The following is a 27,628-nucleotide window of genomic DNA, read 5'->3' as shown; positions in this document are numbered from 1 at the left end:
TGATTATCACTACAAAAGGCTCCCCACCCCCCCGCTCTCCTGCTGGTAATAGCTCACCTTAAGTGATCACTCTTGTTACAGTGTGTATGGTAACACCCACTGTTTCATGTTCTCTATGTATATATATCTCCCCACTGTATTTTCCATTGAATGCATCCGATGAAGTGAGCGGTAGCTCACGAAAGCTTATGCTCAAATAAATTGGTTAGTCTCTAAGGTGCCACAAGTCCTCCTGTTCTTTTTGCAAATACAGACTAACACGGCTGCTACTCTGAAACCTGAATACTGCTGTGATTCTTGGTGTAAGGGCTCGCCTATCACAAAGGCCGGCTTGCCTGGGTGGCAAGCTAAATCCAGGTGCTACACGGGACTGTCTGTGACTCCATGGTGAGGCTGTTATAGTGCTTTAGGAGTTCACACTTGTTACTTGGTGAACTCTTTACAGAGCACATAGCCAGTTTGGGGTTTGTAAGTCTGCCCTGAGGTTGGCACACACGTTCGTGAGCCACTCCAGGCAGCTTGGCAGCCCCATTGCCCTGCTCCTCACGCAGCCATCAGCATCAACGCAGAGTGGGTGAGGTGCCCCCACCCCAGCAGGCAGCATGTCCTGCCCACTCCACACTGGGGCTGCCGCAGCACAGTGGGAACCAGGCCCCAGCTGCCAAGGGACAACGGCAGCACCAGCTAAGAGCACCTGCTCCCAGTTTCACCCCGTGGCTGCTGGGCACTGGCACCCCCCGGCACCCACCTGGTCCCCCTGGCGGGCGATGACTGTCCCGGCCTTGGCGTGGTGCAGCAGCACCCGGTTGTTGAGAAGGGAGGGGTCCTGTGGGGAGAGCAGCAGTGAGGGACCAGGCAGAGCACCCAGCAATGGGGGCGGAGGGGCTTGCAGGCAGGGCCCTAGCAGTGCTGAGCTCTGCTGCACCAACCGGGAGCTGCTCAGAGCTGCCCTCCATGCTGGGGCCTCCCCTCCAGTCCTTTCCTGCCCCTGTGCTGGCCTGATGGATTGGCCAGCCCCTCCAATCACAGACAGGGCAGCTCAGCCCTCCCCACCTGGGAGCCCAGCTGTCCATCCCACCCTGGGCCACCCCTCCTCCCGCAAGGGCCGAGAATCCGGCAGCCAAACATCCCAGCCCAGCTCTTCCACAGAGCCTATGCACAGGAGCTGCCCAGGGCCAAGCTGGGAGGCAGGGGCTGTGCAGCCCAGAGCAGGACTGGCCACAACCTGGCTGACCTATGGCTCTGGAAGCGGGAGAACCAATGGCATGAGGCAGGCACGGCCACCAGAGCCAGAATAACCCCAGGCTCCCTAAGGGCAGCTGGAGCTCCCAGGCACAGCCGGGGACTCACCCGGCCCCTTCCCCATCCCCCAGGCACAGCCCGGGGACTCACCCGGCCCTTCCCCATCCCCCAGGCACAGCCCGGGGACTCACCCGGCCTGGGGGAACCACCCAGCCCTGCCCCCTCATCTTCCAGGCAGACCCCAGGGAACCGCTCTGCCCTGCGCTCACCAGACCCTGGGAGTCCACCCTGCCCTGGCCCCCTGTGGCTGTGCCCCTCGCTGCCCCTTCACCTCAATCTTCATGAGCTTCACCAGCTCCTGCTTGGCAGCCTCGAAGATGGCACTGGTCTGGCGGCCCTGGTAAGGCCCAAAGGGGCAGGCGCCGCCTGCCGAGTCATCCTCGCAGTAGTTGTAGTGGTAAGTCCCAGGTGGCTGCTCCTCCACCATCACTGACTTGCGCTCCTTGGGCTCCTGGGAGACAGACTGCAGAGACGGGGGTGGACACTCAGAGCGTGGCAGGGCTGCCCTGCCACAGCCTCTGGCTCTGCCCCCGCCCCCTGCCACTGCCCAGACCCCAGAGGGCACCTCCCCATCCCTTGCAGTGACTCAGTTCTGCCTGGGCCTTTGCCAGCTGCCAACTCCCCTTCTCCCCCCCAGCCCGCCACTCCAACTCTGTGCCCAGCTGCCAAACCCCCACACTTCTATACGGGCATCCCCAAGTGAAGCTGCCCTTGGAGGCAGCCCCCAGGTTGTTTCTGCTACCCACAGAATTGCCCACCTGCTGCCTGATGGCCAGCTCTGCTGTCCTGGACAAGGGAGTGTGACGGAGCACAGGCTGGCCCCACCCCCCAGCAGGCAGTGCGCCTTCACACCCCGTTGTGAGGAGCGTCTGCCCCACACCAGGCCTCGCTGGGAACCTTGCGCCTTGGGAGGGAGCAGCCCCAGCTCTGCAGCTGGTTGGAGGGCACCAAGCGCTGGCCCAGTCGGAGAGGTGTGTGCGGGGGACCTACCCTGGAGAAGGAGGCCATGGTGCCAGTGCTCTCTTCCTGCAGCGACACCGAGATCCTGCCACGCTCATAGGCCATGTCGAAGTCTGAGCGGGGACCCTTCTGGAGGCCTGTGCAGGAGAGAAGGCAGGGGCAGCGCTCACTGCAGAGCCACGATGCCCGCCCCTCCCCACCGGGTGCCCAACACAGCCAGCACCACAGAGATCTCTGCAAAGGCCAGGCTGCTCAGCACCTTAGTCAGCTTAGCCCCTTGACTCTCCTTCACTGCCATTCCCTAGGACGCTCACGTCCTGGCGGCACGTCTCATGCCTTCCGCCTGCCCCCTGGTCCCTGGGCACCTGTGGCCTCTGGGCTCTCCCCAGTTGGTTCCAAATCCAAGAGTGCCCTGAGCCTGCTTCCTGCAGTCTAACCCCTCCCCAGCTCAATTGGGGCAGCAACCACCATTCCCACTGGCCAGGCAGCAACCCCACCCTGCAGCAGGCAGGGCGGGTGCCAGAAGTTTCCCCACCATCGCCTGCTGCCTCAGGATCCCTGGGGTCCCATCCCCAACCTGGTCCCATCCTGGGATAGTTCCACTTACCCGAGATATCGACTGGCATGGAGATGCAGCGGCTCAGCAGTGGCACTGTAGAGGGCTCCAGGGACCCCAGCTTGAGCTGATCAGCTGTGAGGTTGACACACACATCCCGTTACTCTGGCACAGCGAGCACACGGAGTCCAGAGCCTCCCCTGCCCTGGGTCGGATGCTATAGCCAGGCCACTCCAGGGGCAGGATTGGTGACGAGAGCCACTCCACAGCTGTCATGGCATATGGCAGGTGTGGACCAGTTCCATGCAAGGGGTGTGCCAGGGCCTGCCCCTGATCCCTGCAGCACAGCACCCCGTACTGAGCTTTTCTGCACTCTTGACTTCTTTTACCCCTGTCCAGTCCATGCCCAGCTCAGTTGCTCTGAGGGGGAGCACAGCTGCTGTGTTCCCCTCCCTGAGCCAGGGCAACCCTTACCCAGGTCCTTGGCGCTGGCATCTGGCGGCCTCCCAGAGTTCTCCTTATGATCGTCGATGGAGGAGACGCTGATGACGCGCTTGCTGTGTCTGACAGGGCTGGTGCGCGAGGCGTGGCTGGGCTGGGGGAAGAGCCGCAGCGGCTGCATCTCCTGCCACAGACACAGCTGACATCAGCACCAGGCCAGGCTGGGCAGCGCCAGCCTGGGGACCAGCCACACCCACCACTCAAGGCCAATAGGAGCCATTCAGAGCATCTTGTCTGACCTCCCCTGTCACACAGGGAGCAACACCTCCCACAGCAAGTCCTGCCCCCACCCCAGAGCAGAGCTGAGGCAGAGTGGGCAGGACAGGGACGGGGAGGGGCACAGGGACGGCTTGGCTGCCCCTCACTTGGCTGATGGCCCAGGAGGGAACATGCTCCACGCCAGCAGCCGCGTGGCTTGTCTGGGGGAGACCCGTGTCCACGGAGCTGCCTAACTTGGGAGGGCCAGATGTGTCAGTGTAGACAAGGAGAGCGCAGAGCCCAGAGCACCAAGTGCTGCCTCCACATGACAGCCCCGCAAAGCTTGCTCTCGGGCTGCTGACTCCCTGGCAGCTGGGGCGCGGGGGGTCACAGCGCCAGCCCAGTGACCCATCTGAACGCTGGGCTGGTTCCTCAGGCATCAGAGGACGGACCTGGCTGTTCCCAGAGGCCTTGGCTCCACCCTGAGCCAGATGCTGCACCCAGCAAGGCAGGGAACGCTGCTCCAGCAGCCAAGTCTGGGGGCAGAGCAGGCCTGTACCAGGGGGAGGGGCTGCTTGGGCGCAGGATTCTCCACCTCACCAGAGCCGCCAGGCCAGGTGTTAAGGCCTCTCGCTGTGACTTGCTGCCAGCAGGGGGCACCCTGCCAAGCCCTGCTCCATCCCTGCTGCACCGGGATCCCCCCCTTGCAGACACAGGGACTTTGCTCGGGAGGTTCTAGCTCTTTCTGTCCTCTACCCAGCCGGGTGCCGGCCTCCAGCCCCACTAGTGGGACCAGGGTTTGGACACTGGCCCAAGTCTGGCCCAAACTGCCATGGGCAGGAGGAACCGGGGATGGGAAGGACGAAGGTTCTGGTGCAGGGAGCAGGACCCACCACTCTCATGGGAGGAGCTCTAGGGCAGGGCCCATCACTCACATGGCTGAAGAGTTCATTGGTCAGTCCCAGGTAGTTGTGCAGGGCTAGAAAGGTGACCCGCTGCAGACGCACCATGATGATCTGGAAGGGAAGGGGAGAGTCTGAACGTGGGGCACAATGCGGAGGAGCGGACGGTGTCAGCACGTGGGACGGGGGCTGAGGCCGCACTCACCTGCACCACCCGCACCAGGCTCTCGGGGTACTTCTCAAAGACTGCAGAGAAGGCCTCGACTGGCAGCCGCAGCACTGTGGAGTCCTCGCCCGCCCGCGCAGACACTGTCCGGTACGGCCGCTGGTGCCCCTGTGTGAGAAACACGTGCCCATGGGTCCCTGCACCAAGGCTGGGTGCCCCGGCCTCCTCCTTCGGGGAGAGCAGCCTTCCAGTGGGGGGCACTGGCAAGGACAGCCTGGGATCTGGGGGGCTACCCCATGGCTTCAGGCCAAAAAGTCCAGAGAGCAGCCTACAGACACATTCACCCGAGTCCAGCAGCCAGCCAAGGCCGAGACCCAGGCCCTGTGGAGGAACGGTTAATCTCCTCTAGACTTCGTGTGGGGCAAGGTGGCAAGCACGGGGCAGGGTGATGGTGGCATGTCACCACCTGGGACCCAGGCTGCAAACCCATCACGGGGGGGTCAGCACACACATCCCACAGGGCCTACCCGAATTTAGCCTTTCGTTAGGGACCCAGGGTTAAGAGACCAGGGGGTTGCGGGTTGGAATTGAGGGGCATGAGCAGAACTGGGGGGAGCCCATGGCTGCCAATCACTCAGTGAGCTGAACTGTTCACTCCAGCACCAGAGGGGCAGGGGAGTGGGATGGATGGGATGGGGGCCACTGGCCAACAGGAGGTGGAGGGAAAGGGCTGGTACCGTGATGACATCAAGAATGCTGAGCAGGCTGTGCACGCTGTCCCCGGGGAACACCTCCTTCACCAGGGTCTCCTTCCCGTCCTGCAACACAGCAACACCCTCCTTAGGGGACCCCATCACCCACCCTCGTCATCCCTGCCACCAAAACTCGCTTGGCACCAGATTCTGTGGAGGCCTGCTCCATGAGCCCCTCCCTGGAAGGGAAGCAGCCCCAGGGGAGCCTCCATGCCTACAGCCACAGTGATCCCGAAGGCAGCTGGCCTCAGCCATTGTGTCCCAGGTCCAGGGGACTACCCAGCCAAGGGCTGCAGAGCACTGGGGCCACAACCAGCCTCCCCAGCTGGCTTGGGGCAGGAGGGGTTGCTGGTGGCTGCTGAGGAGACAGGTGCCTCCGGCAGATGGACACGGCAGGGTGGGCTGGGACATGCCCCCCTCACCTGCTGGGTCAGGAAGAGCTCCAGCTTGCCATCCTGCACCACGTAGATGCTGGTGTCGGGCTGGCCGGGCCGGAAGACGTACTCGCCCTGTTGGAACTGCTGGAAGATCATGTGCTTACAGAGCTCCAGGAAGAGCGGCTTCTCAAAATGGCCCAGCACCCTGCAAGGAAGGGCGGGTCATGGTGGGCAAAAGGGGGAGCAAAGCCTTCAGCAACTCATGGCAGGGACTTGGGGCTCATGTCATGAGGGGCCCTTGGGCCCAGCCCAAGCTTCTGCATCACATGGGCCAGAGCACCCGCTCAGAGCCCAGCTGGCTAGGCGGGCTCTGTCAGTCATCCCCCCGCCCCCCATCTCAATGCATGGGGGAGTGGAAGCTGCCCCAGATGGTCAAGCCTCCAATGACACTACCCTGCTCCAGGATCCCAGTGCCCACAAGCTGTCACCCCTAGGGACAGAGATCTCTCCCTGACTCCAAACACAGCCACTTCTGGGGAAGAGTCTGTCTGATGCAATAGCCCCACAGCAACACTGCTGGGACTCAGCCAGGACTAACGCTGTGCTGGGTCCCACCACGAGCCCACAAGGGCATTTGCTCTCACCCGACAGAGGATGCCTCCAGCTGCCTACCCTGGGGAGCACTAGATTTGTATCAGCCAAGAGAGAAGAGTGCTCCCTACTGGAGAACCAGGGCCACCATTCCTGCTGCTCCAGAGCATTCTTGGCAACTCTCCCACATATGGTCTGCCTGGGCTAGAGCCTGCACAGCTTAGGCCAGTGGTTCTCAATCTGTGGTCCGCAGACCCCTGGGGTCCACACACTATGCCTAAAGGGTCCACAAAGGACAGGTTAAAAACAGATTGAATAGAATTCAGCTGTATGTACAGACAGATTTCCCAAGGAGTCCGAACCTCCATTCAAAATTTCCAGAGGAATCCGCAAATGAAGAAAGGTTGAGACCCACTGGACTATGATCTGACAGGCTCACACTGTGTCCAGGCCACCTGTCCCGGTTTTCCCAGGACCATGCGGGAAATCAGTTGGACAGAGTGCTCCATTACACACAGCCAGCTGGCCAGGTCATGGGCTCAGGATCATCCCAGCTCTCCTGGATTTCGAACCTCAGAGGTGCCCATCCTAGCTCAAGCTTGCTTGCAGGGAGGGGGAAACGTGGTTGCAGCTGAGTCTGGGCTCGGGGCCCCGGTGCATGGGGGCACTCACCGGACGTTCTTCAGCATGTACAGCACCTCGGACGGCAAGTGGGAGTTGGCCACGTCAAACTCAGTCAGATCCGCTTCCAGCACTGAAGGCGGCGGCTCCTTCATCTGCAGGATGGGCAGCTCCTTCTTGATGCGCAGGATCCTGGGCACAGGGACAGACAGGAGAGGGGCTAGATGGGGCCAACCAGAGAGTTGCCTGCAGGGGCAGATTCCCCCACACACACCCAGGGCAGGAAAGAATCTGCATCATGCATCAAGGAGGCAGGACTTGTTCCTCAGCCATGGCACTCACTCATGTGAGGGGCCTGAGGCCCAAGGTCCCCACCCAGGGAGCTGAGCAGCACCGTGCCACAGGCTGGTCCGGTGCCAGTCAACTGCTCTGGGGGCGGGTTCTCGAGGCTGGTGTCCAGGATGGGGTGCAGCTGCTTTGCAGAGCAAGGAGAGGTCAGAGTTAGTGCTAATGGCTGGGGCGGGGAGGAGGAGACATACTACCCACTCCCGCAGCAGGGCTGGGACCATGGGTGCCTCCACTACCCCTCCTGGCAGGGCTGGGCCAGCCCCAGTTGTCTCACACCATGGAGGGCGAGCGAACCCACTTACTTTTTGGCAATGTTCAACATCTTGAGCTTCTTCTTCATGCGGGGCCGGGAGGTGCTGGAGATGGTTGTGTCCACAAGGGAGGAGGTGGACTGGGACACCTGTAGAGACAGCCCAGGTAAGCCACCAGCCACTCCCACAAACAGCGCCCGCTGGAGCCAGCGGTCTGGGCAAGGAGATTTGGCACTCAGTCAGCCACATGCTGCCAGCGAGCCAGGCAGGAGACACAGTAGGGGAGTCCTCAGGGAACTGGCCTTCTCCTGCAGGTCACCCCGCCCCAGTGCCAGTCCTCCCAGCTCCTGGTGCCTGGTTCCCTGCACCCTGAATCCTGAGAGGCAGTCAGATGATGGGTCTGGGACAGAGGCCTTGGGAAAGCCCAGGGCCCTGCTGCCTCGCCCCGACCCGCTCAGCAAGCAGCTTAGTGGGGGGCTGCTGGACAGGACTCCCAGTGGTAGGGACGGGGTCCTGCTCACATATCTGGGATTAGTGATCCCACAGGACCCTCCCCAGGCCCAGGCTCTGGCAGAGCTATCTGTTGCTGTGCCCCACTTCCTGGCAACATGACCCAGCTGGGCTGCAGCATGCCCCCAGCAGGAGCCCATCTCCTGCCACTGCTCCCAGCTGGAGTTCACTCCCCGCCCCCAGCTCTGTCCCAGCTCACCCTCACTGCTTCCTGCAGAGACAACCAGCACCAGGAGACCCGCCCCTGCATCCCAAACTGATCCATGAACACCCCCCGCTCCACATCTCGGCCAGTGCTGCCCCACCTTTGCCCTCAGGCAGGGCCAAGTAGGTGCGGGGAGCAGGGAGAAGAGGGGCTGGCAGAGGCTGGGGATGTTAGTGCTTTGAAAACACTCCCCCCACCTTTGGAGCATGGGCCTGGATAGGTCCCTGTCACCAGCCAGACTGTCCCCTTGGGGCAGGTTCCTGGGGGCCTCGCATGGTGAGCTGTCCCTCCCTCCAGGCAGGACCCAGCTCCTGGCTGCCTGGGCAGACAGCCAATGCCCTGCCCTGTCTGCTAACCCCACTGCTGTTACTTAGTGTGACAAAGCTCTGGAAGGTGTTCGTGAGCTGTCTGCACCATTCTGCACCTAGCACCCTGACACCACTACCCGCTGGGGGAAAGAATTCATTCTCTCCCTAGGCCATGGGAGAGCTGGCCAGGGATCTGAGACAGAGTTGCTAGGACTTTCTGGGCTGGAATCAACATATCTGAGCAGCAGACCCTCAGTGCCCGGAGACAGACACCTGGTTCAGAGGCAAGGTGAGCACAGCATGGCTGGGTCCGGAGAACAAAACCAGGTGGCTGGGGGGAGAGCTGAGCTGGGGGGAGAGCCTATGTCTACACTGCAAGAAAAGACCTATGGCCCAACCCCAGCTGACCCAGGTCAGCTGACTGAAGCTGCGGCACTAAAAATTGCAGTGTAGATGTTTCGGGCTGGAGTCTATGCTCTGGGGCCCTCCCCACTCGTGGGGTTTCAGAGCCCAGGCCCTAGCGCTGGCCCAAATGCCAACACTGTGATTTTTAGCCCTGTGAGCCCAAGTCAATTGGCCCGGGCCCAGCCTCGCAGTGGTGGGTTTTTCATTGCAGTGTAGACGTGTCCCCAGACACACAGCGCTGGCCTGAGGCAGACAAAGGGACAGGGAAAGGAATGGTTCCTACCACAACTTTCACTGCCAGCACCCACTGACTCCCCAGCCTGGCCAGCGCATGGTGCTCTGCCCCAGCCCCATACCTTGCGCATGATCTTGCGCCCGTAGAACAGCACTTTGTCCCGCTTGCGGAATCGATACTTGGGCGTCTCCTGAGCCTGAACCTCTGAGAGAGAGGGAGACATGAAGGGTTACCAGTGCAGGAAACCCAGGGCCCCACCCCAGCAAGGGTTGGAGCCTGCCCCCTTCCCCACCAATCTGACTCCCTGCTTGCACTCCCCATTGAAACCCACCTCCCAGCCCAGGAAAGGGTGCAGAGGCCTTGGGGGTACAGATGGCAGAGTGGTGCCTGACCTACCCCTCCCCACGCCAGCCCCAGGAAGCCGGGCTGCCTGCAAAGAACCCCCAAGAGCTTTATGCCCTTCCCAACCAGTCCCTGGATACTGCTCACAATCCCTTTGTATGTTGGGAAACTGAAGCACAAGACCGTGAAGGGACTTGCCCAGGCAGTGAGTCAGTAGGAGAGAACCCAGGAGTCCTGGTTGCCAGCCCCCTGCTCTAGCTATTACGGTCTCACTGCCTATACAGGCATGCAGACACTAAGCCCAAGATGGCCTGATGGGCGGCAGCGTGCCAGAGCCATGGCTGCGAAAGGGATCAGATTTGCTCCCTGCAGGGATGGGCACTTACTCTTGTGGCGCAGCCTACGGACCAGCACCAGGATCAAGGTGGCGATGAGCAACATGGAAATACCAACGCCAATCATGACACCCAGCACCTATGGGAAGAGGCATGTTCCAGACAGGCCGCAGGTGGGTCCAAGGCAGCACCAGCCATGCTCTGGGGGCCTGAACAGGGCAGGCGAGAGTCGCCCTCACCCTCTGGAGCACTTTTGTGCACGTGGAAATTCAGGCAATATTTTTATGAGCAGTGTGTGCCTCAGTTTCCCTGTGGGCTTTGTCCTGCTATGCAGTGAGTGGGAAAGGGAAGGCACAAAGTGTCTGACTCAAGAAGCCACCTGCCTGGAGACCGGCATTCACATGAACTGAACCGATCCCACTGTCAGGGAGCCACAGGATCAGTGCTAGGCCCCCAGCTTTGGACCAATCTCTTGGAGGAACCCCTTCGATATGGAGACCCCCGGGGAGGGGGGGGACGTGCAGTCATGTGCTCCCCCCCTCCCCGATTTCTACCAGGGTTCACACCAGAACCTTTAATTTGTGCCCCGGCCCGAGCTACAGAAAGGCGTTGCCTCTGCCCGGCAGAAATCCGGGAGGGCTCAGGGCAGCGGGGATGGTCTCCGAGGCTGGCTCCCAGGGCGTGTCTCCCTCAAGCAGCTTGCCCTGCTCCAGCAGTGTAGCCCTGAGGGGCTCCAAGCACATCGCAAGCCACAGCGCCCCGCTGGGAGTGAAGCGGGGATCCCCCACCAGAGAGAGGGGGAAGCCTTGGCATTTAACCTCCTGCAGCTGTGTGGGCATGTGTGTGCGCCGGGGCTGCACCAACACCAGTGTCCAACCTCACAGAGTCCATCCCGGAGCCAGGAATAGAGCATGGGGAGCTGGATCCCGCGGCCAAAGGCCAGGCAGGACCGGGAGCCTGTGGCCAAAGGTGGGGCTGGCAGAGGAGGGTGGGCGGGGGGCGGGCAGGAGCTGGCTCTGAGCTGGGAAGCGGCCCTGCATGGCACTGAAGAAGGCACAGTGAGTGACTGGGAGGCCGTGCTGCAGCCCACAGGGCGTATGGCATGATACCCCCAAGTGTCACCTCTGCTGCCAAGGTTCCTCCAGGGCAGGCCACAGAGCCTCACCGCCTCCTGAGGCCGAACTGCTGCGGTGCCGGCAGCACTCCGGCTTCACCCCAAGCTCTGCTCAGTGAGTCCAACGGAGAGATTCCTGGCAGAGTCCACTCCGCAGGGACCATTGCACCAGAGACACTCACCCAGGCGGGTTGATTCGGCAGCTGGAACCCAGCATGGGAAGTGCTCGGGTCACCATAAGCCTTAAAGCACAGGCAGTTCCCGCCAGCCCAGAGCAATGCCATGCCAGCTGTCTCTGACTCCCTTCCTTGGGCCAAGCAGTGAGAGCTCCCAGCCTCTTCCAGAGAGCACTCCTTTCCCCCCACCTCCCGCCACCCAGTCCTTTGGTCTCAAGCCAGGGTCTCTGCTCAGAGGCGGTGGGGCACTGGTTGCCAGTTGTCCAAGTCCTGGTGACCGGGGTTTTCCACAGATATGGGTCGGCCTCAGCCAGTCCTGTCTAATGACCACTTCAGTCCGCTCAGACAGTGAGGACACAAACACACCCCTCCCGCTCATGTCTCTCAGTCTGCCCTGAGAGCAAACAAGCCTTTTCCCCCACTGGGTAGCCATGCAAAATATAGGGGAAACTGAGGCAAGCGGGATTCAAAAATATTACAAAAAATTCCCATTTTGTCACACCTGCCCCTGTGGTGGAGGATCCCAAAGAGACAACAGAGCCCCAAGGACTGGGCCGTTCACAGTTAAGCCGAGGCAGGCTGGGTGTGGGCATGCAGCCTGGCTGGAGACCAAGGGAGGGCAGGGGAACAGATGGCTGCAGGGTGCTTCTGGGAGCAGAGACTCCAAATGGGGAGACCACGAGAATGGAGCTCAAAGGATCAGGACGTGGCACAGCCCTGGCTCCCAACAAGACAAACTGTCCCATGCTCACCTGTCTCATGCTAACCTAAGGGTCCTCAACACCATATTGCAGGTGATTAGTAACTACCCCCGCTCTGGAAAGGCCGCACAGTGTCACTGCAGGTACTAGCTTATGCAGCAATCCCTGACAGGGAAAATGTCCCCAAACATGAGCTCACTGTTAGCAGCAGGGGACGCTGGAGCCCAGAGGCCCAGGCTCAGAGGTGCTGAGGCTGTGTGGCTTGCCCTGCGGAGACAGTGTGACCCCTGGGATCTGATGCATTACGGGGCTCACCCCAGGATGCTCTGCAAAGGGCGCGGCTCAGACCCCAGACCCTGTGAATCAGGAACAACCGGTCCCAGCACATAGTGCAGCACCACAAGCCAAGCACCTGACCTGCACAGGCTGCGACCGCATGGGCCACACCACAGGGAGGGAGGCTGCACTGCAGGGTGCCCGGGCTGTACAGTAGCTGGGTTGGCTGCTCCATCAGCAAGGCTGCCCCTGGCCAGGTCTTGGGAAGAGTAGGGAGAACCCCTCCCAGCCTGCCCTTCGGCTAATAACTACTCCCGCCTGCCACATACCTCACCCCTGCTGTCAGAGGGACTAATGTGGGCTGGGCAGGGCAGCCACACACAGCACTAGAGGAACTGGAAGCCAGCAGGCTCCCCACAGCTCAAACCAGGGGGAAATTCTTTCCCAGCCCCTCCCCCAGTCCAAGGACAGTGTCTGACCCCATCAACCCCTCCACCCACCAGCCAAGACTTGCCCAGGGATGGCTGAGCCCCAAAGGTGCCAGCGCATTCCTGGGCAAGTACCAGAGCCTCCCATCCCACCAGGAGCTGTGCTGCCTTGGGCTGGGGACCATGGGCTATGGCAGCGGGCCAGCACTTCCACTGTCCACGGGAGGGACCACTACACTGCTCCATATCCCCCAGGAACACAATCCCTCCAGGAGACACCACACCTGGGCCCACCTCCCAGGCATAACCCCGCAGCCGCCCCTCCTCACCATGCTGGTCTGGAGCTGATCTTCCACAAAGAGCTTAAGGTTGGGCAGCATGGCTGTGAGCGCTGCGTCCTGTGTGGAGAGAGATGCAGACAGAGCCTCAGCGCCAGGAGGCAGGCTGATGCTGCCATCAAAGCCCATGGGCCCAGCCATATGGCTGCTCCACCCAACATCTGGGCATAAGGGTCTGTCTATAGCACCTTCCATCCCAACACGCTTTGCTGAGTGTGCAGTGTGTGCAGGGACCACTGGCCCACCACTGAAATGCAGCCACCACTGGAGTGAGGCTGACAGCTGTTCAAGGTGCACATATCAGTGCAGAAGTAGAAAGGACATTGAAGTGGAGGGCAAGACTCCAGCAATCCTGGGACACTGTGTCCTGGGCAGGCCCCAGCAGGCCACACCTACCCAGACACATCCCAGAGGGCCGCTGGGCTCTGGAGAAGTTTCTGCCAAACCCAGGACCACATCTGGGAAGAAGGTTCCCATGGGAGATGGGGGATCCTTGGAGCTGGAATGTGACCTGGATGCTGGATTTAACATTCCCAAGTCAGAGGGGACGGGCACCCTGCTGGGGCAAGTGGGCGTCCTGAGGAGTACTCTGACTGGGATGCCAGCCAAGGTGTCCTGCACTAGGAAAGTGTCGCCAGCCCCCAGGAAATGGTGCTGGTGGGGAGGGTCTCTTCAGGTCCTTGTCCAGCCAGTGGACAGCACCAGAAGGGGGAGCTCTCTGAACGTGGGTGGCCCGGGTAGCACGATGGGTTGAGAGGCTGGGAACTCGCTCGCTCCAGTGACTGCCAGGCTACAGAGGACAAACTGCCAGGGGCCCCAGCAAGGAACCAGACAGCACCTACCTCCTGCTCATCCTGGGGCTCGGACTCACTCTGCCCCATGGCTGCTGCCGGCCCTGGTCCCAGGCCCGTCCCAGCAAGGTGCCTGAGAATAAGCAGAGAAGTTTATGCTGTGCCCTTTGCGGGAAGCCAGGGTCCACCATGCACAGCTCCCATGACCCCCCAGAACCACAGACCTCCTTACTCACCCTCCCAATAGTTTCCCTCCCTCACAGAGGGTCCCATTCCCGCCACCCCACCTCCCCAAGACAGCACCCTCCCAGACAGCCTGTTACCTCCTGCTGGTTCCTGGCTGGGAGCACAGGTCACAGGGCAACATGGGGCTGGCCCTTCCCTCACTGATCCTCACCCTACTGCCCTTGACCTGAACTGCAGACACCTGGGGAGCAGCTGGTCCTGTGGGGCTCCCCACCAGTGCTAGTCCCACTGTTTGGAGCAGGAGTGTTGCTGCTTGACATCTGCCAAGGAGAAAGGTCCCAGGCAGAGTCCAGACCCTGCCCACTCACCTCCTGAGCCAGGGGTGTCCCTGCCCCATTCCAGGGCAGATGGGCCCTCTGCACCTGCCCTCCAAGTCACCTCCTTGTCTATCACCAGACACAGACCGGAGATGCTTTGCCCAAGAACACAGGCACCATGACTCAGACCCCAAGCCCCTGCCAGCCGTGCAGAGTGTCGGGTGTGGAGGAGAGAGTCCCAGTTCGCACTGTGGAAGTGGGCAATTTCCAGCTCAGGACAGGGCTGGGCACTGGGGGTCAGGCCTGTACTGAGGCGCAGGGGCTGCCTCCCAGCATGGGCAGACGGGGACACAGGAGTTAGCCTGCTTCCAATAGCAGCACGGCCACGGCAGACTGTTGACTCTCACCTGAGTACGTTCCCTGGGGGTGAGCGGGATTGTACTCTGGCGGCCACCCGCACACTGGGGCCACACTGCTATTGTTCGTGTGCCAGCTTGCGTAAAACTGTGCCTCTCTCCACCTGGCTAGGGAGCAACCTCCTAGCTGCTGTGCAGATAGACCCGGGGTGACCAGCCTGAGACGGAGCCAGAATTTACCAATGTGCCTTGCCAAAGAGCCACAGTAACACGTCAGCAGCCCCCCGTCAGCTCCCCCCCCCGCCCCGATGTCTCCCAGCCGCCAGCAGCACCGCCGATCAGCGCCTAGCTCTCCATCCCTGTGCCTCCCGCCCGCCGCGATCCGCTGTTCTGTGGTGTGCAGAAGGCTCGCGGGGGAGGGGGAGCAAGGGCGCAGCAGACTCCGGGGAAGGGGCGGGGGCCTTGGGGGAAGGAGTGGAGTGGGGCTGGGGGCTGGGACAGAGCCCGGAGTTGAGCAGTGAGCACCCTGTAGCACACTGGAAAGTTGGCGCCAGTAGCTCCAGCCCTGGAGTTGGTGTCTATACAACGAGCCGCATATTAACCTCTGAAGAGCCGCACGTGGCTCCGGACCCACAGGGTGGCCACCCCGAGATAGATCGTATGCAGGGAGAGGCCAGTTAAGGCCACCCAGGCCGTGTGCTGCCTGGGGCAGATGAGGAAGGATGTCCAAGAGGGGTGCCAGCCCCAACAGAGGAGGGGGTGATAAGACAGACTCACTCATTCCCTCCAATAGGGACAACCCCACCCCCACCCCCCAATCCCTTGTTAGTAACTTTCTCCCCCATGCTGTGTTGGCTGCCATCAGAGCAGCAATAGCCAGTGCTGCCCCTGCAACCTCTCCTGCCAACGCTGCCCTGCCCCAGCACCCCGTGCGGGCGCAGACCCTGGGCTGAAATGGCTCCAGCAGGACATTCTCACTGCACACCAGGACCTCACCAGGAACTCGCTTGCTGCAGCTTGGACACACGGGCAGGGCAGGCAAAGCGGCAATAACAGGAGCAGCTTAACCTTCGCCGGCCAAGGCAGAGCTCTGTGGTCTCAGGGGAAGGGGATGCCAACAGAGCCCTGGCCGGCCAGGGAACACATGGGAGAGTCTGTTGGAGGGCCAGGGCCAGCACCGGTCCCCTAGGGAGGGCCGTTCACCCAGGAATAACCTGGCTCCAATGCTGGATGCATGTGCTCAGGCCAGCTATTATTCAGGGTGAGAAAGGAGCTTGGACTCAGGCCCACTGGGGAAATCCATTTTAGCCCTTTCCCCATCCCAGGGATTGACACAGCAGAGGCAAGAAAGCATCAGGACAGTGCCCAACAATGTGTCTGGCAGCCAGGGCTGAGGAGCAGGGGCTGGTTGGTGTGCAAGCTTTGGGAGGAGGAGCCCAGGCGTGGGTCATGTTTTCAACCTGGGTAACTGAAGTTGTGGGAACTGACTCCTGTGAACCCCTCACCCCCTTCCACTCACAGGAGATTGTGCAAGTAAGTTCAGCCCCAAGGCACTTCCTCTAGGGCTCGAGGAGGGGAAATATGAGCAGAACCACAGCCACAGGGCCAGCCAGCCAGCCCCAGGTTGGGGATCTGGGCTGCAAGGCCAGGGCACTGTGCAGAGTGCAGACCCCTCAGCCATGGGGACAATACCTGTCTCCCTGTGTCCCAGGCTCTGTGATGGGATGCAGTGCCAACGCCTTGGAAAGCTTCCCCTGTGAGCTGCTCCCGGGTTAGACCGGGCTGCACCCAGCCCATGCAGCAGAGCGGCGGTGACGTCACCGCGCTGTCATTCCCCGCTCCTGCTCCGCTCTCTGCCAGCCCCAGCATTGAACACAGAGCGCAGGAAGGAGGCCCCACACAGTGAGCTACCAGCTGGCCTCCTCCCTGCACTGGCCTCCAGCGCTAGCGGACCCGCAAAGTGCAGCGGCTGCATGGGAGGGGGAAGGGTCAGCAGGAACCCGATAAAAGCAGCCCCCAGGTTCAACCGAGAGCTGCAGAGCCAGGACAGAACAGTGGGTGCCTGCAGAGACCCAACCCCCACTCCCTGCCCAGAGGGGCTACAGCCCATGCACCCCCCTTGCCATCAAACCACCCCACCCAAAGAGTCACTTCCTTTGTCCAACCCAGCAGTCCCAGGTCTCAACAAGTTCGGATTCCTCCCCCCGCCCCCGCAACTACACACCCTCCCTGGGTCTGGGCTTCAGAATTGGGGAGCATTTCTCCAGGAATTGCACTCAGTTACCCCTTTGCCTCTGGGGCTTCCTCCAGCTTTCCACCCCCTCACCCCACAAGGCACTGCCCGCGGCCAGCCCACCCTTACCAGTCATGTGCTGGTAGCTCCTGCTGCAGGCATACCCTTCACCCCACGGCCCCAGGGTCTCACCCAGGAGTTGTGCTCCTTGGGTGGGGTCAGCTGTGGGCAAGGCAGAGAGCAACGCACTCCCAGAGCTGCAGACATGCCAGCATCTCTGCATCCCTCTTGCCATGTCAGGGCTCCCCATCCCCTGTGCAAGCTGGGCAATGCCCCTGTGCTGCGGGCCCTGCTCTGGGGGTCCCATCTCAGCCTGCCACCTCTGGCAGCTCCTGGACCCTGCACCTTTGCATCCTGGCCCCATTTCTCCCTCAGGCCTCTCCTCCACGGGCCGCTCACTGTCCGGTTCATCCCCACCCTCATTTGTGGTTTGGTCCCAACGGCAGCCCAGGAAATGCCTCAACGATGGACATGCGGTGAGCCCTGCGGGTTCTATCAACCCAGCCCCCTTTCTGGGCAGCACATGGGCAGGGCTAACGCAGGGAGGTGGTGCATGGTACCAACCACAGAGTCTGCTCAATACCCTGCCCCAGTCCTGTGAGACCTGTGGACATGCCACCCCCTTTCAGCAATTCCCCCCCTCTCCCCCCCAAGCTTCGCCACCAAGGTTACAGGTTCGGTTGGACTCTCATCAATGAACGTTGCCACGTCAGATCCTACGGAGCGCTGGGTAATGGGAATATCTCCAGAGCACAGATACGGCAACCCGGGTGCTACGTTCATTTAGCTCTGCCTGGACTTGGTTTAGGATGAGCGCTCGCAGCCAGCACGTCGCCAGCTCCATCTGCCAAGGCCCCCACCGTCTAACTGCCGCACAATGCCGGTGGGCTCCACCCCAGCCAGCGACAGAGCAAGCGCTTCCCACCACACAGTTTGCTTCCTGCAGTTCACCACAGGGAGAAGCTGGACTTGCCGAGCCCCGGAAGCTGCAGCAGTTGCTGTGTTACAATCAGCAAGGTTTCCAGCTGGCTTCCTCCAATCAGCCACCTGCCTCCTGCAGGTAGGAGCAGCACAGCGAGCATGAGAAGGGGACTGGGGCTGGCCCCTGTGCCCTTTGAATCAGCCACACAGCTCCCACTGAGCTCAGGGAGGCAGAATCAAGGCCTCGCTGAGCACAAGCAGCACCAAGGGTTCCTGGAGAATAGCCCCACCAATGGCTATTAGCCAAGATGGTCAGGGAGGCAACCCCTGGGTGTCCTAAGCCTCTAACTGCCAGAAGCTGGGCGTGGAGGACGGGATGGATCACGCGGTCATTGCTCTGTTCTGTTCATTCCCTCTGAAGCATCTGGCACCAGCCACTGCCAGAAGGCAGGATACTGGGCTGGATGGACCATTGGGCTGACCCAGCGTGGCCGTTCTTATGTTCTTAAGATACAAAGGCTGACTTTAGAGAACTGGCCTGGAGAGCAGGCCCCCGCTGCCCCAGCGGCAGAGCCCTTGCCCCACCCGCAGAGTTCATTCTCCACATCACAGTGTAAAGACCCACCCTGTGGGACTCAAACAGCTGCACCGATTTGGCTCAAACATTAAAAGAAAACCACCCACTACCTTCAGGTGAACACCAGGTGGCGAAGCTCCAGGCCCAAGGTGACAGCATGAAGCAGAGTTCAAATCAGAGTCCTGGTGTTACCGTAACACTGGCATGGCAGTTGGTGGCAGGTTGCCAAAGCTCAGGCTCCAGGCCCTGCCCTGCCCTCACCCTGTAGCCCCCTTATCGGCCAGGGAGAGGCTACAGATAACGAGGGTGAGGGATCAATGAACAGCAGCCGTCCTCTATCTCACACAGGCTCACAGATGAGCCCGGGATGCTGTTAACAGCCACCCAAGGGACAAAGGGTGTTGGATCAATGGGACCCAGATTCCTGCCAGGGCAGCCATCTCTCTCACCCCAAAGCTCTGGCACAGAAGGAAAGGCTGCCCGGGAGAACCCCTTGGCAGGGAGCTTTGCTCAGGACGCAAGGGTCCCTCTGCCGGCTCTCATGCAGGGTGCCCACTGAGGCATGGGGCGGAAGCAGTCAGGTTAATCCAGCTCTTGATTGCCTTTGCACTGCAGCAACAGCCTCTGAAGACTGATCAGCAAGCAAGGCCACGCCCTGGTAACAGGGCTGGACAGACAGATGCTGTGTGGAAAGGCCAAGCAAAGTGCCCGTGGCCTTCCCCACCCCACCAGCCCAGCCTTCCCTGCCCAGCATCTGCCAATCCCAGCCTAGCCTTTGCCCCTCCTAGCCCACCGCCCATGCCCCCCATGTCCCAACCCCCCAATTTTTCCCACCCAGCACCTGCTTCCCCCAACCCAGCCTTCCCACAACCAACACCCCCTCAACTTCCCACCCAGTGCCTGCCACCCTCCTTCCAGCACCTGCTGCTGCCACCGCCCCACCCCCTTCCCCACAAGCCTTCCCTGCCACCCTCAGCCAGCCTTCCCTCCCCCCCGATCAGTCAGTCTTCTCCACTTGCCACCTCACTCTCTCCAGCCTGCCCTGCCCCACCCAGCATCCCACTCCCCAACCCACCCTTTCCCACCCAGTGGCTCAGCTAAGCCTTGCAGCTCCCCTCATTAACAGTGGCAGCTACTTCAGAGGACATCTCTGTGCTGGTTGTTACTAGCGTACTTTGGAGCTCATAAGCACATAGAGCCCACCATCTATGCAGCGTTACCAGCTTCAGTGCTCACAAGTGAGGCCCCCAAAATCATGGGATTACAAAACTGATCAGTTTGGGTTCTTTATTCATCCCTCCATGGAGCTGCTGGACTGTGCTCCCCAGCCATGAGCGCTAGGCACTGACTTCATTGGCTAAGCTAAAGCTGGAATTCTCACAAATTCACATGACTCCAGGAGCTGAGACTTTAACAAATCCACCAGTTCTCCTGAGAGTCAGTGACCTTGGCTGTGCTCAGGGGAGGCTCAGCTCTGTTCCCAGGTGCCCAGCTGTGCCCTGCTTGGGAGCACTCTGTCACAAGTGTGATATTGGGGAGAAAGGAGCACACAAGGGGCATGGCCCATGCCTGAGAGACAGTTGGACACATTTCCATGGGCAGCATCAGGTTTAAAACCTACCAGAGCGTAATAAAGTGGGAATTTTCTGTAATATTTTTAATTAATCCTATGCTTGCCTCAGTTTCCCTCTGTACTTCACACTGTTACCCAATGGGTCCAGAAGGGTTAAAATGCCCATGGGGCAAAGCAGGAGACATGAGGTGCCTGGACTTTCAGAAAGCCTTTGACAAAGAGCCTTTGGTGGGGGTCCTAAGCAAAGTAAGCAGTCACGGGATAAGAGGGAAAGTCCTCTCATGGATCAGTAACCTAGAAGACAAGAAACAAAGGATAGGAATAAATGGTCAATATTCAGAATGGAGAGAGGTAAATAGTGGTGTCCCCCAGGGATCTGTACTGGGGACTAGTGATGTTCAACATATTCATAAATGATCTGGAAAAGGGGGTAAATGGTGATGTGGCAAAATGTGCAAATGATAGAAACTTACGTCAAGACAGATAAGTCCAAAGCAGACCGTGAAGAATTACAAAGGAATCTCAGACAACTGGGTGACTGGGCAACAAAATGGCAGATGAAATTCCATGTTGGTAAGTGCAAAGTAATGCTCATTGGAAAACATAATCCCAACGATACATATAAAATGAGGGGGGTTTATCATATCAATGATGAGCTGTTACTACTCAAGAAAGATCCTGGGGTCACTGTGGATAGCTCTCTGAAAGCATCTGCTCAGTGTGCAGCAGCAGTCAAAAAAGCGAACAGAATGTTAGCAACCATTAGGAAAGGGATAGATAATGAGACAGAAGATGCCATAATGTCTCTGTATAAATCCATGGTATGCCCACAAGTTGTATACTATGCACAGATGATTGACCCATCTCAAAAAAGGTATATTAGAGTTGGAAAGGGTACCGAGAAGGGCAAGAAAAATGATGAAGGGGGTAGAACAGCTTCCCGTAGGAGGGGAGATTAAAAAGACTGGGACTTTTCAGCTTGGAAAAATAGACGACGGGAGGTCTATAAAATCACGAGTGGTGTGAAAAGAATGAAGAAGGAAATGTTCGTTCTCTCTTCACATGTCAGAAGAACCAGGGGGTCACCCAATGAAATTTATCGGCAGCGGGTTAAAACTACCATAAGGAAGTACTTCTTCACACAGTGCATAGACAAGTTGTTGAACTCATTGGCAGGGGATGTTGTGAAGGCCAGAAATACAGCTGGGTTCAAAAAGAATGAGAGAAGTTCCTGGAGGACAGGTCCATCAATGACTATTAGCCAAGATGGTCAGGGATGCAACCCCACGCTCTGGGTGTCCCTAAACCACCGAACGCCAGAACCTGGGACTGGATGATGGGGATCACTCAAAATTGCCTTCTTCTGGTCATTCTCTCTGAAGTGTCTGGCACTGGCCACTGTTGTAGGGGCACTGGCACCATTTTTATAGTGGAGGTGCTCAAAGCCACTGAACAAAACTAAATGCACTATATGAGGGAAACCACTTCAAGCAAGAGGGTTCTGCCACACCCCCAGCACTCCTAGTTCCAGCACCTCGGCACTGCTGGAAGACAGGATACGGGCTGGATGGACCTTTGGTCCGACCCTGTATGGCCATTCTTAAGAGGTGTTGGGTCACGCTGTCTGAAGTTGAATGAACGGGTCATTAAGGACTGGTTGAAACTGACCCAGGTCAGTGGAGGATCTGAAAACACAAGGGGAGCCCCAAAAGCAGGGCAGTCACACCTAGCAACCGAGGAGGAGATTTCCCCCACCTCTCTGCAGGGAAGCAGAGCACAGGGCCCCCAGCCAGCAGTTTTATAGCCCCTCAGCCCAAGTCAGCTGACCCAGGCCAGCTGTGGGTTTCACTGCAGTGTAGACATAGCCCCCTCCCCACCCACCCACCCACTCTCCCCGCCCGCTCCCAGAGCTCAGTGCAGAGTCTAACAAGTGCAGAACACCCAGTCTCCTGAACCTGCTGCTGTCTAGGGCCACAGGAACTGCCAGGTGGAATCAAAGCCAGGGTCCCTCTTGCCCAGCAGCTGGTGCGAGCCCCACACTGATGGCATCTCTTCAATCATGGCCTGGCCTGGAGCTGCAGGGTCCAGGTCTTTGTTCACATTAGGGGCTGTGTCCACACACAACACATTAGCTGAGAAGGGCAATGCGAAAAAGAGACTCCAAGTGGGGAGCAGCGACCTGTGAGGAGAACTGCTCAGGGAGTGACCTCACCCCTGCACAGGATGGCAATGCCCGGTGGGAGGCAGTGAGGTGTCAACTTGCTCCTGTGCACAAGGTTTGTGCCTTCGGCTGCAAGCTAGATGCAAAGGAGGATGCTCCAGAAGGCCAACAACCTTAGTGAGAGCTGGTGCCAGGGCAAAGGAGGGAACTCAACACCCCAATGAAGCAGCCCCCACGCTGGGCAGATCAGCCACAAGACAACTGTGAGATGGACGCTGACTGCACCCCCAGAGGGGCTGACAGCATTGCATGCCGCTGTTCAGACAGAAGGGGGAGTTGGCCACAGACAGGCTTCTGAAGGCAGGAGATCTGCCACCCTCCTTAGCTGGAGTTGGGGGCCCAGGCTGGCATTCCCAGAAGCACTGGTATCCGGCTTGGCATTCATTCTGCCATTTTCTCTTTTCAATTCGTTGCCAAGTACACTTTGCCCTGGTGACTGGCCCCAGCAGGACAGGCACTGCCAGATGCTCCCCATCAGGAACCAGCATCTGCCCTTACAGCAGCAGCAGGAGCAGGAAATGCAGCTGCAGCAGGGTGTAAAGGCAGCGCTCCTGCTGAGAGCTGCCGCAGGGCGTCTGGCTTGGGAAGTGCCAGGCATGTCTCTCGCATAGCAAAGGAGGCAGCGTGTCCACACCAGCTGTGAGCAGCAGCCCGAATACCCAGGCTATGCTCTCACCTGGCTGTCAGTGCATCCGCATTGCTGCCCATGCACTAGGACACAGGGGGCCTGGCACAGCCAAGCTGGGCTCCTCACACCCAGCCGCCCCTAGGTTAGCTCCGCGGGCTGCACGAGTGCCCGTTCCCTAGCACGTTTCCTGGCCCTGGACCCACAGCAGAGCTAGGCAGCAGCACTCTTGTGACGCTGGCACTCAGGCAGCTCGCCAGCATGGTGGGCACCTGTTATTAATACTTGGCCTTTCATCAGAGACGCCACGCCCACCACAAACCAGCTACTCAGCCCCAGTGCCCCTCCTGGGGGGATGACTGGCCCCATGTGACAGAGGGGAGCAACTCAGCTGAGGTCGCCCGGGAGTCAGTTGGTGCTGCAGAGCCTGTCTCCTGGGCACTGTCAGCTTAGATGAGGGTTTTCATCGCATCACACACCCGTCGCTCGCCCAGCCCTTGCAGAGTGCAGAACTGGCTGCAGCTCTGCCAGACCTGGCCCAAAGCAACACGCTCAAGGGGGAGAGTTAGCAGTGGACACAGGGGAGCAGCCCCTTGACTCTCACCTCTCAGGCTCTGGCCTTCAATCCCCTTCTGCCCCACCATTACTCAGGGTAACAGCTGCACCTCCTAGGCTCAGGGAATCCTGGCCTTTCATGCACACTGCCCCTACAAAGGCAGGTGAACAGCCAGGCCTTCATTGGAACCATGTAGGTCAAACCAGATGAGACACCGGGGGATGCGGAGCACGATCGCCTGGTGGGCAGGGGGCCAGGACTCCAGGTTTTCATGCTCAGCTCTGCCACCAACTCCCTCTGTGACTCTGGGAGAGTCATTTGTGAAACTGAGGCACAGAGAGCCCAATCTACAAAACATACCTAATACAAATCCAGGGAAGCGTGCTTAAAGGGTCAGCTCCTGGGAAGGAGAGGGGAGAGCTGCATTGAGAGGGCCGGGGGTTGTCATTCTCTGTAGTAGAATCACTGGGCACAGCAGGGGCTTGGCGCTCTCCTAGGCCTACAGGACTCAGACCGGGGGTCATGCTGGCATGTTGGAGAGCTGACGATGATCAGTAGCCACATGGCTCAGAGAAGCACAGAGATCTCATGGACCAGTTTCCAACTGGCCAGGCCACTCCTTCACTCTCAGAGCCACTAGCCAGGCCCACTGTGTCACTAAGGGCTAGAAGGGCAGCACCAATGTCAGCTGCCTGCAAGCTCACAGAGCCAGTGTCCAGCTACAGGCCCGGGGGGCGCTTTGGAGAGTAACAGCCTCACAGATCAACACAGCTCATCCCTCCCAGACACGGTGGGGCTGATGATGAGTCCGCCCCCATGTTCACTCAAGGATGGATTCCCTCACCCTCTACATGTACCAGCTGGCTCCTCCTGGGATGAGAGGAGCTGTCAATCACACTGCCCTGTGACAGCGAGCACTGGTGCAAGGATGAGGGAACAGAAGTGCTCACCCCTGGAAATCAACTCTCTGGCCTGTGTCCAGCTTAGCAGGGCCCCTATCCTGCTGCCAGAACTCAACAGGAGGCAGATGATGAGTTACTCGCTGTTGAGAGTGGGTCACGGAGCCTAGGAAAGAATCCTTGCAGAGGGGGATTTATCAGTGCCCTGGAGCTGTCTGACACTCATACTGAGCTGGGCTTGCAGGCCCCAAGGCGGGGCTTGGAGAGCATTCTGCTACATGGCTAATAAGAGCAGCAGCCCAGGGAAGATGGGTCATGAGGGAGAGAGCGAGATGGGTCCATCCTGCGTGGCAGCGCATGCTCTATACATGCCATGTGCTGAGCCAATGGCATCTGGGAGCCAGAGACCCCTGGACTCCTGCTGCTGTGCCAGTGCCAGGCAGGTGCAGTGCCAGCCACACCAAGTTCCACCACAGCCCAATTCCTGAGCTGCCCCACCCAGTGCCTCCCCCACCTGCCCAGTGCCACCCGCTCCCCCAGCGCCTCTCTGAAGCACCTAGCACTCGCTCCCCCAGAACCAAGCAGAGCCCACCACCCCCTGTAAGTAGCCTCAGCAGCTACGCAGCAACAACTGGCGACCTATCCCCTCCTGGCTGCCCCCTAGTACTGCCCCAACAAAACTATTCATCACTACTGCCTGCTCCGAGCCAGCCACTGCCAATGTCCCAGGCCACTGCCCCAACAAACACTAGCTGCCAACCAACCCCATCAATGGGCCCACCACCAGACACCCAGCCTCACTGCGCCCAAACCAGCCAGTGACATCAGGAACACAAAACACCAGCTCTCCCAGTAAGCCACTGCCTCATTGCACAAGCAGGCACCCTGGCCTCCCACCCAGAGCCAGTGACCCAGCCCTATGGACCCAGACAAAACATCTGCTTATCACCCCCCACATGCACACACACTACTCAGCCCAATAAGCCCTCCAACTAGACACACTGCTAGCCAGTCAGGTAGTAATACCTCCCACACTGACCCCCAACAAACTAGTTACACCCACATCCTGCCAGTCACGCATTGCCTCCAACCCTTATTGCTAACCAGTACGACATCCTCCCCACACACCTACCCCCACCAACCCCCCACTATCTGCGACAACACCCCTAGGCAACAACATACTCCCGCACACCATCCCTCTACCCCAATACCTAGCACCACACCCCATGAACTGCCCTTCTCCCATGCCCAGACACTCACCCCACGCACTGCCCCAGCCTGTGCTGCCAACCACATACCTATCCCGCCCTGACCCCACCACAGCCCCTCCTCCTGGACACCCACCCTACACACTGCCCCCGCCTGCGCTGCCAGCCACATACCCACCTCACCCCGGCCCCACCACAGCCCCTCCCCACACACACACACCCCGTCCTGGTCCCCCCACAGCCCCTCCGCTCACACACCCACCCTACGCACTGCGCCTGCCTGCGCTGCCAGCCACATACCCACCACAGCCCCTCCCCCCCCCCACACACACCCTGCCCCGGCCCCACCACAGCCCCTCCCCGCACACCCACACCTCGCCTTGGCCCCACCACAGGCCCTCCGGCACGGCCACTCACCGACCCCACCCTGAGCCCACCACAGCCCCTCCCCCCGCACACACCCACCGCGGCCCCTCCCCCCACACACCCACCGCAGCCCAGCCACACCACAGCCCCTCCCCCACACCCACCCCGCCCTGGCCCCACACACAGCCCTCCCCCCCCCACACCCACCCCGCCTTGGCCCCACACACAGCCCCTCCCACACCCACCCCGCCCTGGCCCCACACGCAGCCCCTCCCCCCCCACACACCCACCCCGCCCTGGCCCCACACACAGCCCCTCCCACACACGCCCCGCCCTGGCCCCACACACAGCCCCTCCCACACACGCCCCGCCCTGGCCCCACACACAGCCCCTCCCCGCACACACCCACCCCGCCCTGGCCCCACACACGCCCCCTCCCCGCACACACCCACCCCGCCCTGGCCCCCCACACGCCCCCTCCCCGCACACACCCACCCCGCCCTGGCCCCACACACGCCCCCTCCCGCACGGCCACTCACCGGCCCCGCACACTTCCCCCGTCCACACCGCCAGCCCCCCGTGGTCCCTTTTCCCACCCCAGGGGTTGCCCCCTGCCCGCGCGTGCAGCCACCCCCCGAGGGCCCCAGAAGCAGCTCCCTCGGGATCGCGCACTCAGCCCCCGCCCCCGCCCCTACCTCCGCGGCCCCGCCGCAGCCTGCAGCCCGGTGCGACACCAAACGCTCCCCCGCCCCGCGCCCGCCTTCGGGGGCACGGAGCATGCGCGCCCGAACGGAGCATGCGCAGTACCCTTCCCTGGCGCCGGTGCCCTCTCTCTCTGCCCTCACTCCGCCCCGCGTTGCCGCCCTCTGGCGGATCAAGCTGCTGTGGGTAGCGGCGGGAGCGGGGCCACGTTCCTGCTACAGCCAGGAGGCTTAATGCTATGAAATATTGTACAGACACCCCCCCCAGAGCCCACACCCCCTCCTGTAGCCCAGCCCCCTGCCCCAGGTCAGAGCCTGCACCCCTCACCCAAACTCCCCATAGCCGGCACCCAACCGCTGTCCCAGATCCTGCACCCCGGACGCAGCCACGTTACCCCTTTGTGGGCCTGGTGCTGAACCTATTTGTGGGCCCCCATGGGGGCTCAGGGGACATGGGGCAGCGTCTTCAGAGCGAGGGGCTGGCCGGGAGCAATGGGAGGTGGGTCATGGCACGGCAGGGACGGCCCCCCTCCACCCAGCCCCGTACAAGGGCACTGTTTACAAACCGGCAGCTGCCGGACGGACGCTGGCCTGCTGGGCTCTGCGCTGCCACCATGCTTCTTCCCCTTGTGGGTGGGCCCACGCCACACCATGCTACCCCCTGCCTAGCGCGGCTCGGACCCCCTACGCACAGTGCCACACTGCCCGGAGACCCCCACAAAGGCCTATGCCCAGTGCCCTCCCGCAGACCATGATGCCTAGCACAGCTCCACCCGCCCAGAACCCCCTCACAGATCCTCTCACTGCCCAGTGCTCCCCTACCCAAACACCCCCCACAGCCCTCCCACAACTGCACAGCGCCATGCACCTTCCCGCCCAGAGCCCCCCCAGATCCCCTCACTGCTCCGTGCCCCCCACAGCCCCACCGCCACTTCCCAGTGCCCTGACACACACACATCTCCCCCACTTCACAGCCCAACACACACAGATCCCCTCACTGCCCAGCCCCCACCCCCCCGACCCTTTAGAGACCCTACTCTCCCATGCCCTGACCCCTGTCCACAATAGCTGGCCCTGAGGGGAGGTGACTGTGTCTGCCAGGCTGAGCCGGCAGCGCATCCAGGGCTGGTCCTGGGGCAG

The 27,628-nt window shown here is 60.6% G+C and overlaps 1 protein-coding gene across 11 annotated transcripts in view; it reads right to left on the bottom strand.

Annotated features, from left to right (window-relative positions):
- The window catches only part of LOC102937381 (patatin-like phospholipase domain-containing protein 6), a 56,005-nt gene extending 29,318 nt beyond the window's left edge, over window positions 1–26,687 (bottom strand). For 8 of the 11 annotated variants that reach the window (XM_037883831.1, XM_037883834.1, XM_037883833.1 and 5 more), the window contains exons 1-16: window positions 26,483–26,572; window positions 13,741–13,822; window positions 12,890–12,958; window positions 9,917–10,004; window positions 9,310–9,392; window positions 7,577–7,674; window positions 6,978–7,118; window positions 5,760–5,919; window positions 5,323–5,403; window positions 4,625–4,753; window positions 4,453–4,533; window positions 3,293–3,443; window positions 2,870–2,953; window positions 2,293–2,399; window positions 1,574–1,765; window positions 749–826 (exon numbers count right to left, since the gene is read on the bottom strand). In XM_037883831.1, the coding sequence (XP_037739759.1) occupies window positions 749–826; window positions 1,574–1,765; window positions 2,293–2,399; window positions 2,870–2,953; window positions 3,293–3,443; window positions 4,453–4,533; window positions 4,625–4,753; window positions 5,323–5,403; window positions 5,760–5,919; window positions 6,978–7,118; window positions 7,577–7,674; window positions 9,310–9,392; window positions 9,917–10,004; window positions 12,890–12,958; window positions 13,741–13,779 (1,581 nt within the window). In that variant the 5' untranslated portion in view covers window positions 13,780–13,822; window positions 26,483–26,572. Of the gene's footprint in view, window positions 1–748; window positions 827–1,573; window positions 1,766–2,292; window positions 2,400–2,869; window positions 2,954–3,292; window positions 3,444–4,452; window positions 4,534–4,624; window positions 4,754–5,322; window positions 5,404–5,759; window positions 5,920–6,977; window positions 7,119–7,576; window positions 7,675–9,309; window positions 9,393–9,916; window positions 10,005–12,889; window positions 12,959–13,740; window positions 13,823–14,599; window positions 14,719–26,482 lie in introns of those variants that run through there. The other 3 variants (XM_043532965.1, XM_037883835.2, XM_037883832.2) reach the window with 3 other exon arrangements.
- Window positions 26,688–27,628: the final 941 nt, after the last annotated feature.

Source organism: Chelonia mydas, chromosome 20 (genome assembly GCF_015237465.2).
Source record: "Chelonia mydas isolate rCheMyd1 chromosome 20, rCheMyd1.pri.v2, whole genome shotgun sequence".
Taxonomy (NCBI): domain Eukaryota; kingdom Metazoa; phylum Chordata; order Testudines; family Cheloniidae; genus Chelonia; species Chelonia mydas.
Note: the sequence above shows the minus strand (reverse complement) of the source record. Positions and strands in the feature narration are given on the sequence as shown.